General features: G+C 36.6%; 1 protein-coding gene across 6 annotated transcripts in view; it reads left to right on the top strand.

The window, feature by feature from the left end:
• The window catches only part of clasp1a (cytoplasmic linker associated protein 1a), a 71,223-nt gene that overhangs the window by 29,215 nt on the left and 28,480 nt on the right, over window positions 1–13,528 (top strand). For 3 of the 6 annotated variants that reach the window (XM_079882010.1, XM_079882011.1, XM_079882012.1), the window contains exons 8-15: window positions 2,526–2,596; window positions 9,807–9,950; window positions 11,037–11,113; window positions 11,212–11,304; window positions 11,416–11,561; window positions 12,106–12,241; window positions 12,913–12,983; window positions 13,095–13,154. In XM_079882010.1, coding sequence (XP_079738136.1) covers window positions 2,526–2,596; window positions 9,807–9,950; window positions 11,037–11,113; window positions 11,212–11,304; window positions 11,416–11,561; window positions 12,106–12,241; window positions 12,913–12,983; window positions 13,095–13,154 — 798 coding nt within the window. Of the gene's footprint in view, window positions 1–2,525; window positions 2,597–5,743; window positions 5,845–9,806; window positions 9,951–11,036; window positions 11,114–11,211; window positions 11,305–11,415; window positions 11,562–12,105; window positions 12,242–12,912; window positions 12,984–13,094; window positions 13,155–13,528 lie in introns of those variants that run through there. The other 3 variants (XM_079882015.1, XM_079882014.1, XM_079882013.1) reach the window with 3 other exon arrangements.

The raw sequence follows: 13,528 nt of genomic DNA, 5'->3' as shown, positions 1-13,528 counted from the left end.
ATGCTGCATCTGTTTATTTACTTCTATCAGGCATTGATAAATCTAGACAGATGTTTTTCCCAATTATTAAGTGTTTCTAAACAGCGTGAACACATTTATGTCTCTATTAGTACAGTAATGATTTGTATTCACTTAAGGGGGTAAAGTGGCTCTTCATACAGGTCATTAGATGTTAATTTCCCTCCGGACCCAGAATCAGACCCTACCCTCTAACTTGATACTAATATGCTTTTAGCAACTAACATGTGTCATTCAGCTTAAACTTCCTTACAGCTAGCATTCAGAACAGCTCTATAGGTTTGAGTCTGCAGGCAAAAGCATACCCAATAACCCATAATACTCCACAGCAAGAACTGACTGAAGTTGAGTGCACAGAGAGGAGGAAGGCATGCCAGCATTTGCTTGTGGTCTGAATTTGGTTGTAACATCTGTTAGGTGTCCCTCCCCCTTAAACTCTGTCCATGTCTCCAGGGAACGTGCAGGCATCTGTTTCTGTGATCTTCTCAGTGGTTATAGTTTGAAGACTTTAAAGGCAGGGCTCATTTGGAACATGCCTGGGGAAAACAGTTTGCTGTGACTTCGGACACAAAGTCAAACCGACAACTAGCTTGTGAGCATCCTGGCCGAACTACGTGTACTGCAACTCCAGTATCTTTGAATTAGTTCACCAAATATCATTAACACAATAATTTGGGTCAAACTAAAATATTTTAAGCTAATGCTAATTATTTTCCATTTCAGAGAGCTGTGCTCATTAGATTTGATTTATTAGATTAATATCATTCCATGCTGCACTCTCAGCTGGCTTCATGCGCATCTGTGCCTAAATTCTTTGGGTCTATATCAAATCCTGTTTCTATAAATGATAACCACAAAACTAAAATGGCCCTTGGAGGGTTCTATGAAAGAATCAAAACCTCGTTGCTTTCTCGCTAAAACACACATTTAGCATAAATCAAGCCGAACTTTTTGAGTCTTAAGCACACTGACAGCCTGACGTTTTTTCAGCGCTGCTGTTTTTTCATAGACTGCCATGAATGTCTCTGTGAAATTCAAATCTTCTCAGCTTAATTTAGAGGTACACAGTCAGTTTGCTTGGATGCAGTTAATAGAGGAAGAAATCTCTTTTGAACACTAGTGTAAAGAAGGGTTTAGCAAGCAACACTTTCACTTCTCTCATATTGCATAAAGGGGATCCCATCTCATTTGCAATTCAAAATTCTGTTTTGGAACACTTTGTAAAGCAGAAATGATGGACTTGTAGGATTAAATGTTTGCATTTGTTAGTCGTTGTCAGCTGGGATGCCTTCATTTAAAATTAAATCCTAACAGCATGATTGTTGGGAACAACACCCTCTTAAACATTAATGTTGCATAAGGCTTTACTCACTTGTCCTAGCTGGACTTTGCCAGTTGGAGTTTTTAACATAAACATCATCACAATATTCACAATGTTGCTTTTTTTTTTTATCACCAGCAGATATCACTGCAGATAATTAATATTTTGGATATTCAATTTATTGCCCAGCTCTATTTTGAAGCTAAACTGATTCTTTGCCACACTCTAAGGCAGAGATGTGTCAGCCTGTCCAGATTCAGCATGGCTCAGCTTTGATGCTCTGGGGATCTGCCTCTGACTCCCACAGAGAGTCTTCTGAGAGGAATGTTCAGGATAAAGGATTCTCAGAGGGTATTACAGGAAGACAACATCCTCAGCTCTGTGAATGCGCAGTGGGAGGAGTTTTAGGAAGCAGCACTACATGGTTCGGTTTCACATGCGTTTCCAAAATTGTTGCTTCATTAAAGAAGTCATACCATAATTGAAATCATATTTATTTTTCCTGAGATTCCACTAATGATGTTTTCTTTCATTTAATAATAGTATTATTGTACACAACCATCTCTTTGACCCTTAAGCAAGATTTAGTTTTAGCTACTATACTTTTAAAATGTATAATTGACCTCTGTTATGATTGGCTAATGGATTACACTTACTTCTGGACTTGCGGGTTTGCTGTGAGGTCAAATATAGTTGGCGCAAAGCCTGCATTACACTGACAGGATCACAAAACCATCCTTGCTGAAACGTGTCACATCAATTGTTACATCACAGCCAGTCTCGACTTGCGGCTAACGGCAAAAAGTCTGGTCCTCATTGTCGCTTGTTCTGGCCTTGAACCACCCATTTAGGCCGCCTGACCCGACATGTTAAGCAACCAGATATTTATTCTGCTGTCCATATTTTATGAGTTAGGTCATCATATCATTATGTCTATAGCTAATAGTTTAAGTAGTAGTGTAGTGTAGTCAGGAGGTACTTTAGGAGTGACCAAATGAAAGGTATTTCCATTTCATAGACATTTACCCTGCTTGCTGAGACTGTTTCCTGTCAGATTTGCAACACCTGTTTCTGAGGAATGTGTTGTGTACAGTGAGGGTCATATTGGAAAACTTGCATTTCTAGGAGTTGTTGTTTTTCCTGTAACTGAGCAATGTTTAACTTTGGATTTATTCTTTTTTTACAGGTTGAATGTCATTTTCAGCAGATTTGATGAAGTCCAAAGATCCGGGAACATGATCCCCTCATCAGGTTCAGGTAGGAGCTTTATATTTGGAAATTCCAAGAATTCAAAGTCCAAAAAGTCTTTCAAACATCATAGTGGGTATGTTTACCCTGGTTGTTTCTAAAACCTAGTTCTACTCCCTACATCATCCTAAATGAAATGGAACGTCATAAGTCACTGATTTGTAAACCTCCAATATATTTCAAGCGAAATCGAAGAAGGAACTGGTGTGATGTCATTTATAACAAAATCAGGTTCGTTTTGTGTTCGTTTCGGGAGTTCGAAACGGCTTGTCAAAGCAAAATTTACGAAAAAGTAAACGCTTTCGAACTACTATTGGTCCGTGGCGATTACTTAATAGGTAGGTGTGCTCTGAGGCTCCGCCTTCTTTGACATAAAAATCTTCTTTGGTTCATTTCTTCTGTTCAGTGCCTTAAGGTCACACTGGAGAGCCATTTTTTAAAATGATTTCATTTTTACATTTTTATGACTTAATTATTTTTAGCTTTTAATCAACTCATGAATCATAGAAACCCTGCTGTATATTCAGGGTTTTTCCAGAGTCAGAAATGGTCTTCGGTGGTGGCGGATGGGCACAGTCATCACACACACAGTACAAAGTACCCTACCCATGTGAACTGAACAAACACTCAGCTGTGTTGAGCGGATTCTGACTAACTTAAGCACATCTGATTGGCCATTGCATTCACACGCTCAACAGTTACCGGTATGTCTGTAATTAGCTACATTGCTTAACGCTGCCTGCAATAGAAACCTATTGATGGAACCTTAGATATAAAATAGTTTACAGAGCGCTTGCACAAACACTCAAGGGTGTGTTTTAAAGCATTTTAAAGCAGCCGGCTATCCGATACTGCAGAATGGCAGGTATTGTTACATTAAATTATCAAAGATTAATTTTGGACTTGGAGGCCGCTGAAATATTTTCAAAGCATCACAACAGAAAACTACTACAGTATGGTCAATGTAATACCCACACAAGCTAAATGAAATATATTGAACTATTTTTTCGGAATAATATAAGTACTGTTTAATAGTGGTCGACCGATAATGGAGTTTACTTGTAACTAGTTTGGACCGACTTGCCGATAACTGATTAATCAACCGATAATTTTTGAAATGGATAAAAAACAAACAACACTAAGTCAAACAGTGCTGAACTTTATTACAAAACCATGAAAATGTGCTAAATGAAATAAATATTTAAATATGAATATATAAATTATAGAAGTAAATAAAAGACATGCATTCAAACTGAAACAAAAAGTAACAATAAAAATGTATTAGTAAATGTTGAAATTAACACACAATGAACAATAATTCTACAGCAGTTATTAACCTTAGTTAATGTAACAAATGGAATCTTATTGTAAAGTGTTACCATTCCTTATAAATCCAAACAGTCATGCTTAAAGATGGCCATCTTTAAATATCTATGCAAAGGCCAGAGCACTGAAATTAGATAAATGTATATAGTCTCTCACTTTATTTGCTTCTATTTTAGAATGTTTTTTTTGGAATATTTTAGAATGATTATCTAATCAAAATAACAAAATATGTATTGCAGTGATGATAAAAAAAGAACTGAAATCGGATGCGTTTCTGATTCTTTTATATTTTTTTGTCGGCTGCATGAACAATTTGCTTTCTCACGTCACTAGCTTTAAATATGCAAATGTTCCTCTTTCCTCCCCTGGAGCCCATTGCACATTATATTACAGGATTTGTACTGGTTTTGCATTTCAGTAAGTGGTTGAAAACAGCATCTGTAGTATAAGGATTTTTTTTTTGTGGTTTCACCGAAATTTAAACGTCTGCTTACTAGGGTGATCGTCTCTTCGATTCTTAGTTTAGTTTGTAAATATTATTGAACTGCCAGTGAAACCAGGCAAAGGTAATGTATTGAGAGAAAACATGGATCAATCTGAATTTTTAGGATAAGTGTCAGCTTTAGAATTAGACCTAAAAAAAAGATAAAGAGCAATACTCTTCTTGAAGTATGCTGCATTTTCTTTAAGAAAATTGCTTTGTGATAGTCATTCAGATTTAAAGGGATTCGCTTTAACCCCTTTCTGAATTCTGTTTTATTTAATGGAATAATGTCACACTGATTTTGAAATTGAAAAAGCTTTGAAGTGATCCTGGGTTCACACTTCTCCATATAAAGCAATTTTTCATGAACCTTGTTGGAACTGTGAGCGTTTTACAAATGATGATACAAGTGTTCTTTTGGAAAACACTGATCTAGATGCGCTGTGAAGAGAAGCCTTAATCAAAGGAGTGCACGTAATGCTGATTTCTGTCTGGTTACCAAAAGGTTTATTGGAGGTATTTTGGCTATTTTTACTGCTTCACATTGGTGTTGTAATTTAAAATGTATAGGGCTATTCACACAAAATGATTTAATGTTTTTATTTTATTTGGCAACTATAAGTTTACTAAACGCCTATCTTCAGGTTAGTCTCCTGACTTTAGCATTGACCTAGTATATTACAGCAACTATAATTTAAACTTCTTTAACGCAAATGCCATTACAGTTGATAAGTTTGATTGATCTACATGAGTTCATACTCAGTTCATCATCACTTAAAACTGTCCATTTCAATCAATTCTTAATTTATATATATATTCAGTCGTTGGGGCATTGGTATTGACTTGAATTTAGATTTTTATTTATTTAATAATATTATTTATATAATTATTATTTGAAAATTAAAAAAATAAACAAATTAATAAATTACAATTATTAAATGCCACTGACATAATTAACACTGTATTTTCTTCTTGTAGATGCAGCTCTTAAAAACTCTTTAAAAAAAGTGCAGTCTCTGCACAAATATTTATAGCATTATATAATAGGAAATGTCTTTCATTTGCACTGCTAATATTTTGAGTAAATCTGTTGTGTGAGGGCCAGAGAATCCGGAGTGTCTTTCCTGTGTCGAGAGTTTAGTTGGTGCAAGGAAGATGTTTCAAGATCAGCGAACATAAACTCAAAGATTGAGGAGCTGTAAAGGACAAGCAAACAGCCCCAGATCCACTGTATGTATATGACATTCAGTCTTTACAGGGGAAATGTTTTCTAAGTCCTTTATTTAAAAGAGTTGGTGGCTTTTGTCTTTGGTGAAGTCATAAGACCACAGCAGCAGGAAGGGAAGGGAGGGAGAGGCGGAGACCAGAGAGAGACTGCTAGAGCTTTGTTGTGTTTGCAGTGTCTGTGTGAATTGAAGAGACGCTTGCTCTATGACAACCGGAGAAGGTAAGGATTGGAATGGAAATGGCGGCTTTAATGTGAAGGACGAATAAAAGACATGCTGGGCACTAGCAGCCTTAAACCTCCAGCTGCTGTTCTGCCAAGGGGATGGCATGTTTATCTGTGTTTAACGCTTCGGAGATATTCATATTTCGGAGTTCTGAATATTGTTTTGCGCCTGTTTCTTTTCTACATTTCAAAGCATTTTTTTAAATGGAAAGGCAGTGTATCCATAGATAGATGTTGTCATTTTGGAAGAATAAAATATCTCTCTTAGATTTTCATGGATTCAGATATGCATAAACTAGATTTGTCTTTTTTCGAACACTCAAGAAGACATCTCGTTTCTAAATTAGTTTAATTTTATGTGGTTTATGCAGTCTGTTACAACTTGTCTCTTTAGTTTTTGTTGCATTGTATTAGCTAAATATAGCTGCGTTACTGATGTGGATTTGTGACTGCTATTTTATTGGTGCTTTTTTAATATTGTCCTATGCATCAGATGGATTTCTATGGCTGTTGCATCGTGTATCTCTCTTTTTTTAAACGTCTCACAGCAGAGTGTTGCATTTTTACTTACAACATTAGCCGAAAATAATGCCCAAATAGCTGTTTGGCTGTGGTTAACATTATTTTTTTTCCTGCCTTTATGATACTAGCCAAAAAATAAAGCAAATTCTTATTTTTGCCTTTGCAATAACATTTACTAACGATTCATGCACAATAAAAGACCAGGAAGTTGTGTAAAAGATTTCAAGTTTACTTTAAAAAAAGTGATCAGCCGATTGTTTTATAGCAGAATCCACTGATAACACTCCCTGATCTTATTTTAATACCAACTGACAGCATGTTTCCTTTCCCCTCTGAATACACAGTCATGCAACAGATCGAGGACTTGTGTTCTGTTCAGAATACAATACTTCATTTGTTCACCTTCAGCATTGCGAACATACTGTTCAACATAGTGCTGTCGGCACCTGTAAGAACAGGTTATGAGTTGCACGTGTCTTATTGTAATAGTGATGTCTAGGATGCCTTGTCACAAGTGCCGTTTCTCAAGTGATGAGAAAGGTATATCTTCTTTAAATACAGTACATTATACAGTTGATATTGGGCCCAGAAGCAGAGTTTGAGAGTGAGATTAATGGATCAGGGCATTTGTGTGTGTGTGTTCATGTCCTACAGCACTGTTATGTAAACATGTCGTTTGGGTTATGAGCTTTTTGTTCTCAAAGTCACTCTGACATGTTATGCTGTGTCATCGTCTCTGTCCAGTCAGCAGCTAAAGAAAGTTGTCATCTCGCACAGTGGTGGGTACTGTTGTCACTTGGCACAGTTGCCACTTCAGTGGCCGTGAAAAACAACACAGGTTTTTGACAGGTGTTTTCACGGGTCTATACGCAACCCATGTTTGTGAGGTAAACAAATGACAATATTTCAGGATTAAAATGTAGTTTGTCTTCAGTCGTATGTGAAAAATTGATTTAGGAGCTGGGGGAAGCTCTTTGTTCAAAGTTGGCAGGTCATGCAGAAAAGATTATATCCTCCTTTCCTTTTCCATCTGAAATGACACATTTCTCAAATTCAAACCTTTAGTGGCGGGGAGATTAAGGCCAGTTCAGTTTCTAGGTTTTATCCGATTGAAAGGACGTTGAATTGATTCAATATTACAAGCTTGAAAACACGTGTGTGTTTTAGGGACGTTTTGTTAGAACCAATGCTGTTAAGGTATGACTAGTTCTTTCATATTATTTCATTTGACATTTTGGCACTTTGATCTGCCACGCAATCTTCAGGCAAAACAGGAAAAAAAAAAAATCCCATTTTTACTCCAGAGGCGACGTTCCTATTCAGTTGAATAAGAGCTCGCTGTTACATTTATTTGCACAGCAGTCTTAGGATGCACTATTTCATTTTCTAGGCCAATTAAGCGAGTTACAGAGCATGTTATTGAGTCCGTAGCAGCCTACTTCTGATAGATCTCAAATCAAAGCAAATTGTTATCAATATCATTGAGTGAAATAATACAATAACCTAGTTACTTGAGCTCCAACGAAACCGCTGATATCAGAGTGAAGGATGCATTTGTGACATTTTTGACTGTCAATAGCTCTCTGCCCACATTCTTGTGTTATGAAAGATGCCTTTTGTGGGCATCAGCTGTCTTCAGATGTTTGATGCACATACACATGTTCTGTTGTCCCTACAACCCACCAATGATATTGGGCTGTATTTTTCAGCAGTCAGCATACCTCTCAGTAAGCATTCCAATGGGTTTAATTAGAGCACACTGCAACTGCCTTCCTCCGCCCACTGTGGCTCTCTCTAAACGACATTTCTCAGCTAAATGCTGAAAAAAACAGCAATTTGCTTATTTCCTTTTGCATGCATGTGCATTGGTTTGACATGTTGCACTCTTAATCATTGATCAAATGGGTTAAAAATAAAAATAAAAATCATTAAAAAAAATCCTTTTTTTTTTTCTTGGTTTAGAGAAGAGAAAATCTTGGCACGAGTCTAAAATATCCATCTTTAGGAGAATTATCAGACGTGGTTTATAAAAGGGGATTTTGTACCATAGTCAAACAGTGTCTCCTCTGCCATCATGAGCACAAAAACAGAGGCCACCCTGTGAATAGACTTTGCAATCCAAGTCTGCTTAGAACATAAAATATCAATTGAAAGTTTTCTTCCCTTGCTCTGACTGTCGTGGTTTGTTTTGACTGGTTTGTTTGCACTGTGCTCTGCAGGCTTGTCAGGATTATTACATAATTGTCCCTTTGTGGTCATTTAATCCTTGTGCACACTCCCAATCACATTGCCATTCAAATATGTGAACACTAAAAATGCTATGAAAAATGCTTTCAAATTAGAGCATGAAATAAATCAAATTGCTTAATATATATGCTAATATTCAACAAAAATATATCAAATATATTACAGTAATATAATATTAAAGTAACTGGGTTACAAACAACAGTATGAATGGAAAATAGACTGAATTGTTTTTTATATAATTTATAATACCTTTTTAATTCTGAAATGTGCATTCATTATCCAATATTCATTCTTTTAGGATATCATGTATTTTGTTGTTTATAGTTCAGTGTGAATAAATGACTTCTTAATGATTATGTGTATAAGCTGAACCAGTTTATTTATCTGTATGTCATTTAATTGTTAAACCAAATTGCAGAACAGCACTAATGCTCTGAGAGAATCAGGCAGCAGCATAGATTCATCCTGTAGCTCCTTCCCGTTCAGAAAGATTGGTGTGCCACCCCTTCCTCTCAGACTGCTGGAATGTGTCCATGTCCGCTCGGTTGTTACCGCGGCTTATGTCCAGAGTCCCTTGCAGTAGATTAATCTTTGAATTTTCCTGTAATTTTCTGAACTATAACCTGCTTTAGACATCACTCAAGAACGGTTGCTGCCATGTTTGAACACTAAAAATGGTCTTTGGCTTGGTCTTGCAGTATGAGGAAAAGCCTTGGTCTTCATTCCACATGTTTGCTCTGAAGATAGGGAATTATTGTAATCAAAAGATGCAGGTTGGCTTAATGTTATGATAATGAATGTGACAAATTAGTGGTAATTGGTGATGAAATGTTGACCCAGGGAGATGAGGGAGAGAAAAGTAAATGTAAGCCTTCCCTTGTGTTTTCAGGAAGAGAGTATTTCCTGTGGTGTTCCTTGTGTGCTCTTCCAGATAAGATTAATCAGCTTGTCATATATGTTACTATCTGATACACTTGTGTATCCTTCTGAATGAGCCTGAAACACATCCAACTAGTTTTTCAGACAAACCACAATGAGTCGATTTCAAGAGCATACTTTTGCAAGTCCCTCGTCATTGGTTGCTGCAGTTTCAGAGCAGATTGATGATGGCATCAGGTCTTCTTGATTGAGAGTACAGCAGTGAACTTATTTGATGAAACATTGATCAATGTTGCTTGTGTTCCATGCAGATAAGAACTTTGATGACGAAGACTCTGTGGATGGGGGCAGGTCCTCCTCCTCTACCTCTTCTAAGGGCTTCTCCAGCAGCAAGAGAGGGGGCAGCATGGGCTCGATGAGACGACCCAGTTCTGCCTCTGGATCCAGGGCTACAGGTAAGACCACAGCTACTACAGCACAGCCCAGGTTACAACTGAGAAACTGAAGTCAGATCAGAGTAAACACTGTAGACATCCATAAATACTTCACATAAACATGTTGAACAAGGAGAAATCTAATTGTTCTCAGAAAGATCATCTTTCGAAAAGCTTGTAGTTTACCAGGGTGAGAGGAGAAGAGATATTGAGAAATGACTAGAGATATATAAGGACTCTGTTGGCTGGCCAAGAGGCAACACTGCAGATTTTTATATTATGTAATATTCTTTGATGTATTAAACCCAGATTTTCATGTGAATTGGATGGTGGTTTTAAATAGAAGGCATATACTGTATGCATTTAAATCCATCATGAAGTCACTTGAAAATCTCAGTTTAAAACATGTATGTATGTATGTATGTAAAAATATAAAATAAATGCTGTCAGTCGATATAAAAAAAAATCAATCACACATTTTTCTGTAATTAATCATGATTAACCCCACCTAACATTTAAAGTTTTTTATATATTTTTATATTGTAATACTTTCACATCGAATCTTTAAAATCATATAGAAAAAACATAGGATGGTATTTATTTTTAGATTTGTTTAATGTCATCTTTTTACTAAGCACTATGTATATATATGCATATATATGCGTATATACTGTATATATGTGTGTGTGTATATATTCACAGTTCTCACAGCCCACAATAATGCATATATATATATATATATAATATAAAATGTTATTTTGAAAGAAATTCTTCCTTTTATTCAGCTAGGATGCGTAAAATTGATCAAAAGTGATTGTGTAATTATACAAAATATTTGTTTCAAATAAATCTGTTATTTTGAACTTTTTATTCATCAAAATACATCACAGCTTCCAGAATGATTCAAATGATTTCTGAAGGATCATGTGACACTGAAGACTGGAGAATGGCTGCTGAAAATTTAGCTTTGCCATCACAGGAATAAAATACATATAGAAATGTATTAAAATGGTTATTTTAATTTGTAATAATATTTTGCAGTATTAATATTTTTCCTGTGATTTTACTTTGATTGAATTAGAATTGCGGCATTGAGTACTAAATCAGGAAAGGACAGTGTCAGCGCAGGAGGTGTGGATGAAGAGGATTTTATCAAGGGTTTTGAAGATGTACCTGCAGTGCAGGTAATGTACTGTATCTTAAATGGACAGTATCATGCAATTTATTATGGTTTCCTTGAATTTAAATATTCAAACAAGACATACATGTTGTTCGTTTTCAGATATATTCCAGTAAGGATTTGGAGGACTCTTTGAATAAGATCCGAGAAATTTTGTCAGATGACAAGCAAGACTGGGAGCACCGCATCACTGCTGTAAGTCACTGATTAGTATACATTGGTATACATGATTACAATACATGCACTCCAGCTTGAATAACTTGTCTTCGGCGTGGCACTGAAGGAACTCTTATATCATGTATTTAGCTGAAGAAAGTGCGGTCACTGGTCCTGGCTGGTGCGACTGAGCATGAGGGTTTCCTTCAACATCTACGTCTTTTAGAAGGTGCCTTCAAGCTGTCAGCTAAAGATCTTCGGTCACAAGTGGTTCGAGAGGCCTGTATCACGTTCGGGTATGAAGCCACTCTTCTCTACCATTTTCTCTTCCAGTCTCTGTAAAAAGCTATATTTTTTTTAAATATAGCTTTCAAGTGTGATATCCACTACCAATATCGACTTGTTAAGAGTCAGCTAGAAGGTGCCACCTTTAGATGTTCATTGATCAAAGACACACTTCAGCAGCAGGGCAATTTTTCACAAATCAGTCTTAAAGGCACTTAATCTTTCTCCGATGCATGTTCTATCTCAAATATCATCGGGATATAGCATTAAAAAGTGCTGTTTCAAGGGGTAAATTAAGCTGTTGTGCGGGTCTCTGCGATTGAGCATGACTCAATGTCGGTATTTAATTATTCTGGCTCGTAATGTGTTTCTAATGAAGTGGAACTGAGCTGACTGGAGCGTGCAGGACAGCTCTTCTGCTAAAGTGCAGCCACTTGATGGATATCTAAACAAGTTCCATGCCTTAATGTCACACAAATTTGATTCATTTCCATCTAGAATCTGAAGTTTACGTATCTTATGTCTTGTTGATTGGTGGTTTTTGCTGTGTCTCAGGCATCTGTCTTCAGTGTTGGGGAATAAATTCGATCATGGGGCTGAAAGCATTATGCCTACGCTGCTCAACTTGGTGCCCAACAGCGCCAAAGTTATGGCCACATCCGGAATGGCAGCCATCCGCATCATCTTACGAGTGAGTTCTGATGATTTTCTTTTTACTTTTCCACATGTATTTATACATTAAGAGCCCATTCTGGGATTAAATGAAAAGAGTGACACAATAATTCTGTTCCAAAACCTAGTGAACTGCCTTGCTGTCTACTGTTTACATTGGCAGCTACCCTCTAAGGCAGCATCCTAACTAATTTTGAACCTCATAAGAACCTCAATTGAATTGGGATGCTCTAAATGGGCAGCAATTTCACACATTGCGAAGTTACAAAACGAATTACATCACATTTGGATACTAGCACTGCACATGCTCCTCACTATATTAGCTTTAATGAGCCCTCAGAGGCTTCAGGCTTTTTGTGATTTACACTACCTTTCAAACTTTTGGGGTCAGTAAGTAAATTAAGACTATTTAGCAAGGACATATTAATTTGATCAAAAGTGGAAGTCAGGACATTTATAGTAAGTTATGCTTTTTTATTATTATATTTATTTTTATTTTTTTAACTGTATTTTTGATTAAATAAATGCAGCCTTGGTGAACTTTTATAAGAGACTTCTTATAAAAAAACTTTAAAACCAATGTTACAACCCCAAATGTTTGAACAGTAGTGTATTTATTCTATTCTGTTTTAATTTTGTGTTTAATATTCTAGCACCAAGATTTATAATTGTGCTTTTTGTCTTTCTCAGCATACACACTTCCCACGCCTTATCCCGATCATCACCAGCAATTGCACTTCTAAATCTGTGGCTGTTCGAAGGTAAACTAGACCTCCCTGAGAGAGATGTTTAAATTTTTCTTTTTTTGCAGAGCATAAATTAGAAAGGCATTGTCTTCTGATAGAAATACTTGTTCATTTTCTCCCCATCAGACGGTGTTATGAGTTTTTAGACCTGTTATTGCAAGAATGGCAGACACATACTCTAGAGAGGTGAGTGGAAAATGATTGATGATGTGTTGAGAATTAATATATTAGTTTTTGTCGAGTGCTTTATGCTCAGGATGTATCTCGTAGAACTTGGTACATGCATGAATTTCTGTTTATTCCTTCTGCTGCCAAGCAGTCACCCCCCTCCCTTTCCTGTTTTTGTGACATTTAACTGGTGAAAACGTGTTACTTATCAAAGCTCGGCTGAACAGGCAACTGATGATTCTTTCCGCGGGTTGAATTGATGAGCCAGGGATGTGTGGCAACCATGCGTCCCAGCCGTTTCCATGGCAATATAGCCAAGAGCTCTTTTATAAGGAGGTCTGGACTCCCCTTATCCTCTCTTTCCCACTGTTCTGCCTTTAGAGAACTGGGAA

The sequence above is a fragment of the Squalius cephalus genome, assembly GCF_949319135.1.
Source record: "Squalius cephalus genome assembly, chromosome: 9".
Classification (NCBI taxonomy): Eukaryota; Metazoa; Chordata; class Actinopteri; order Cypriniformes; family Leuciscidae; genus Squalius; species Squalius cephalus.
The sequence above is the reverse complement of the archived record's forward strand: the minus strand, read 5'-3'. Positions and strand labels throughout refer to the sequence as shown.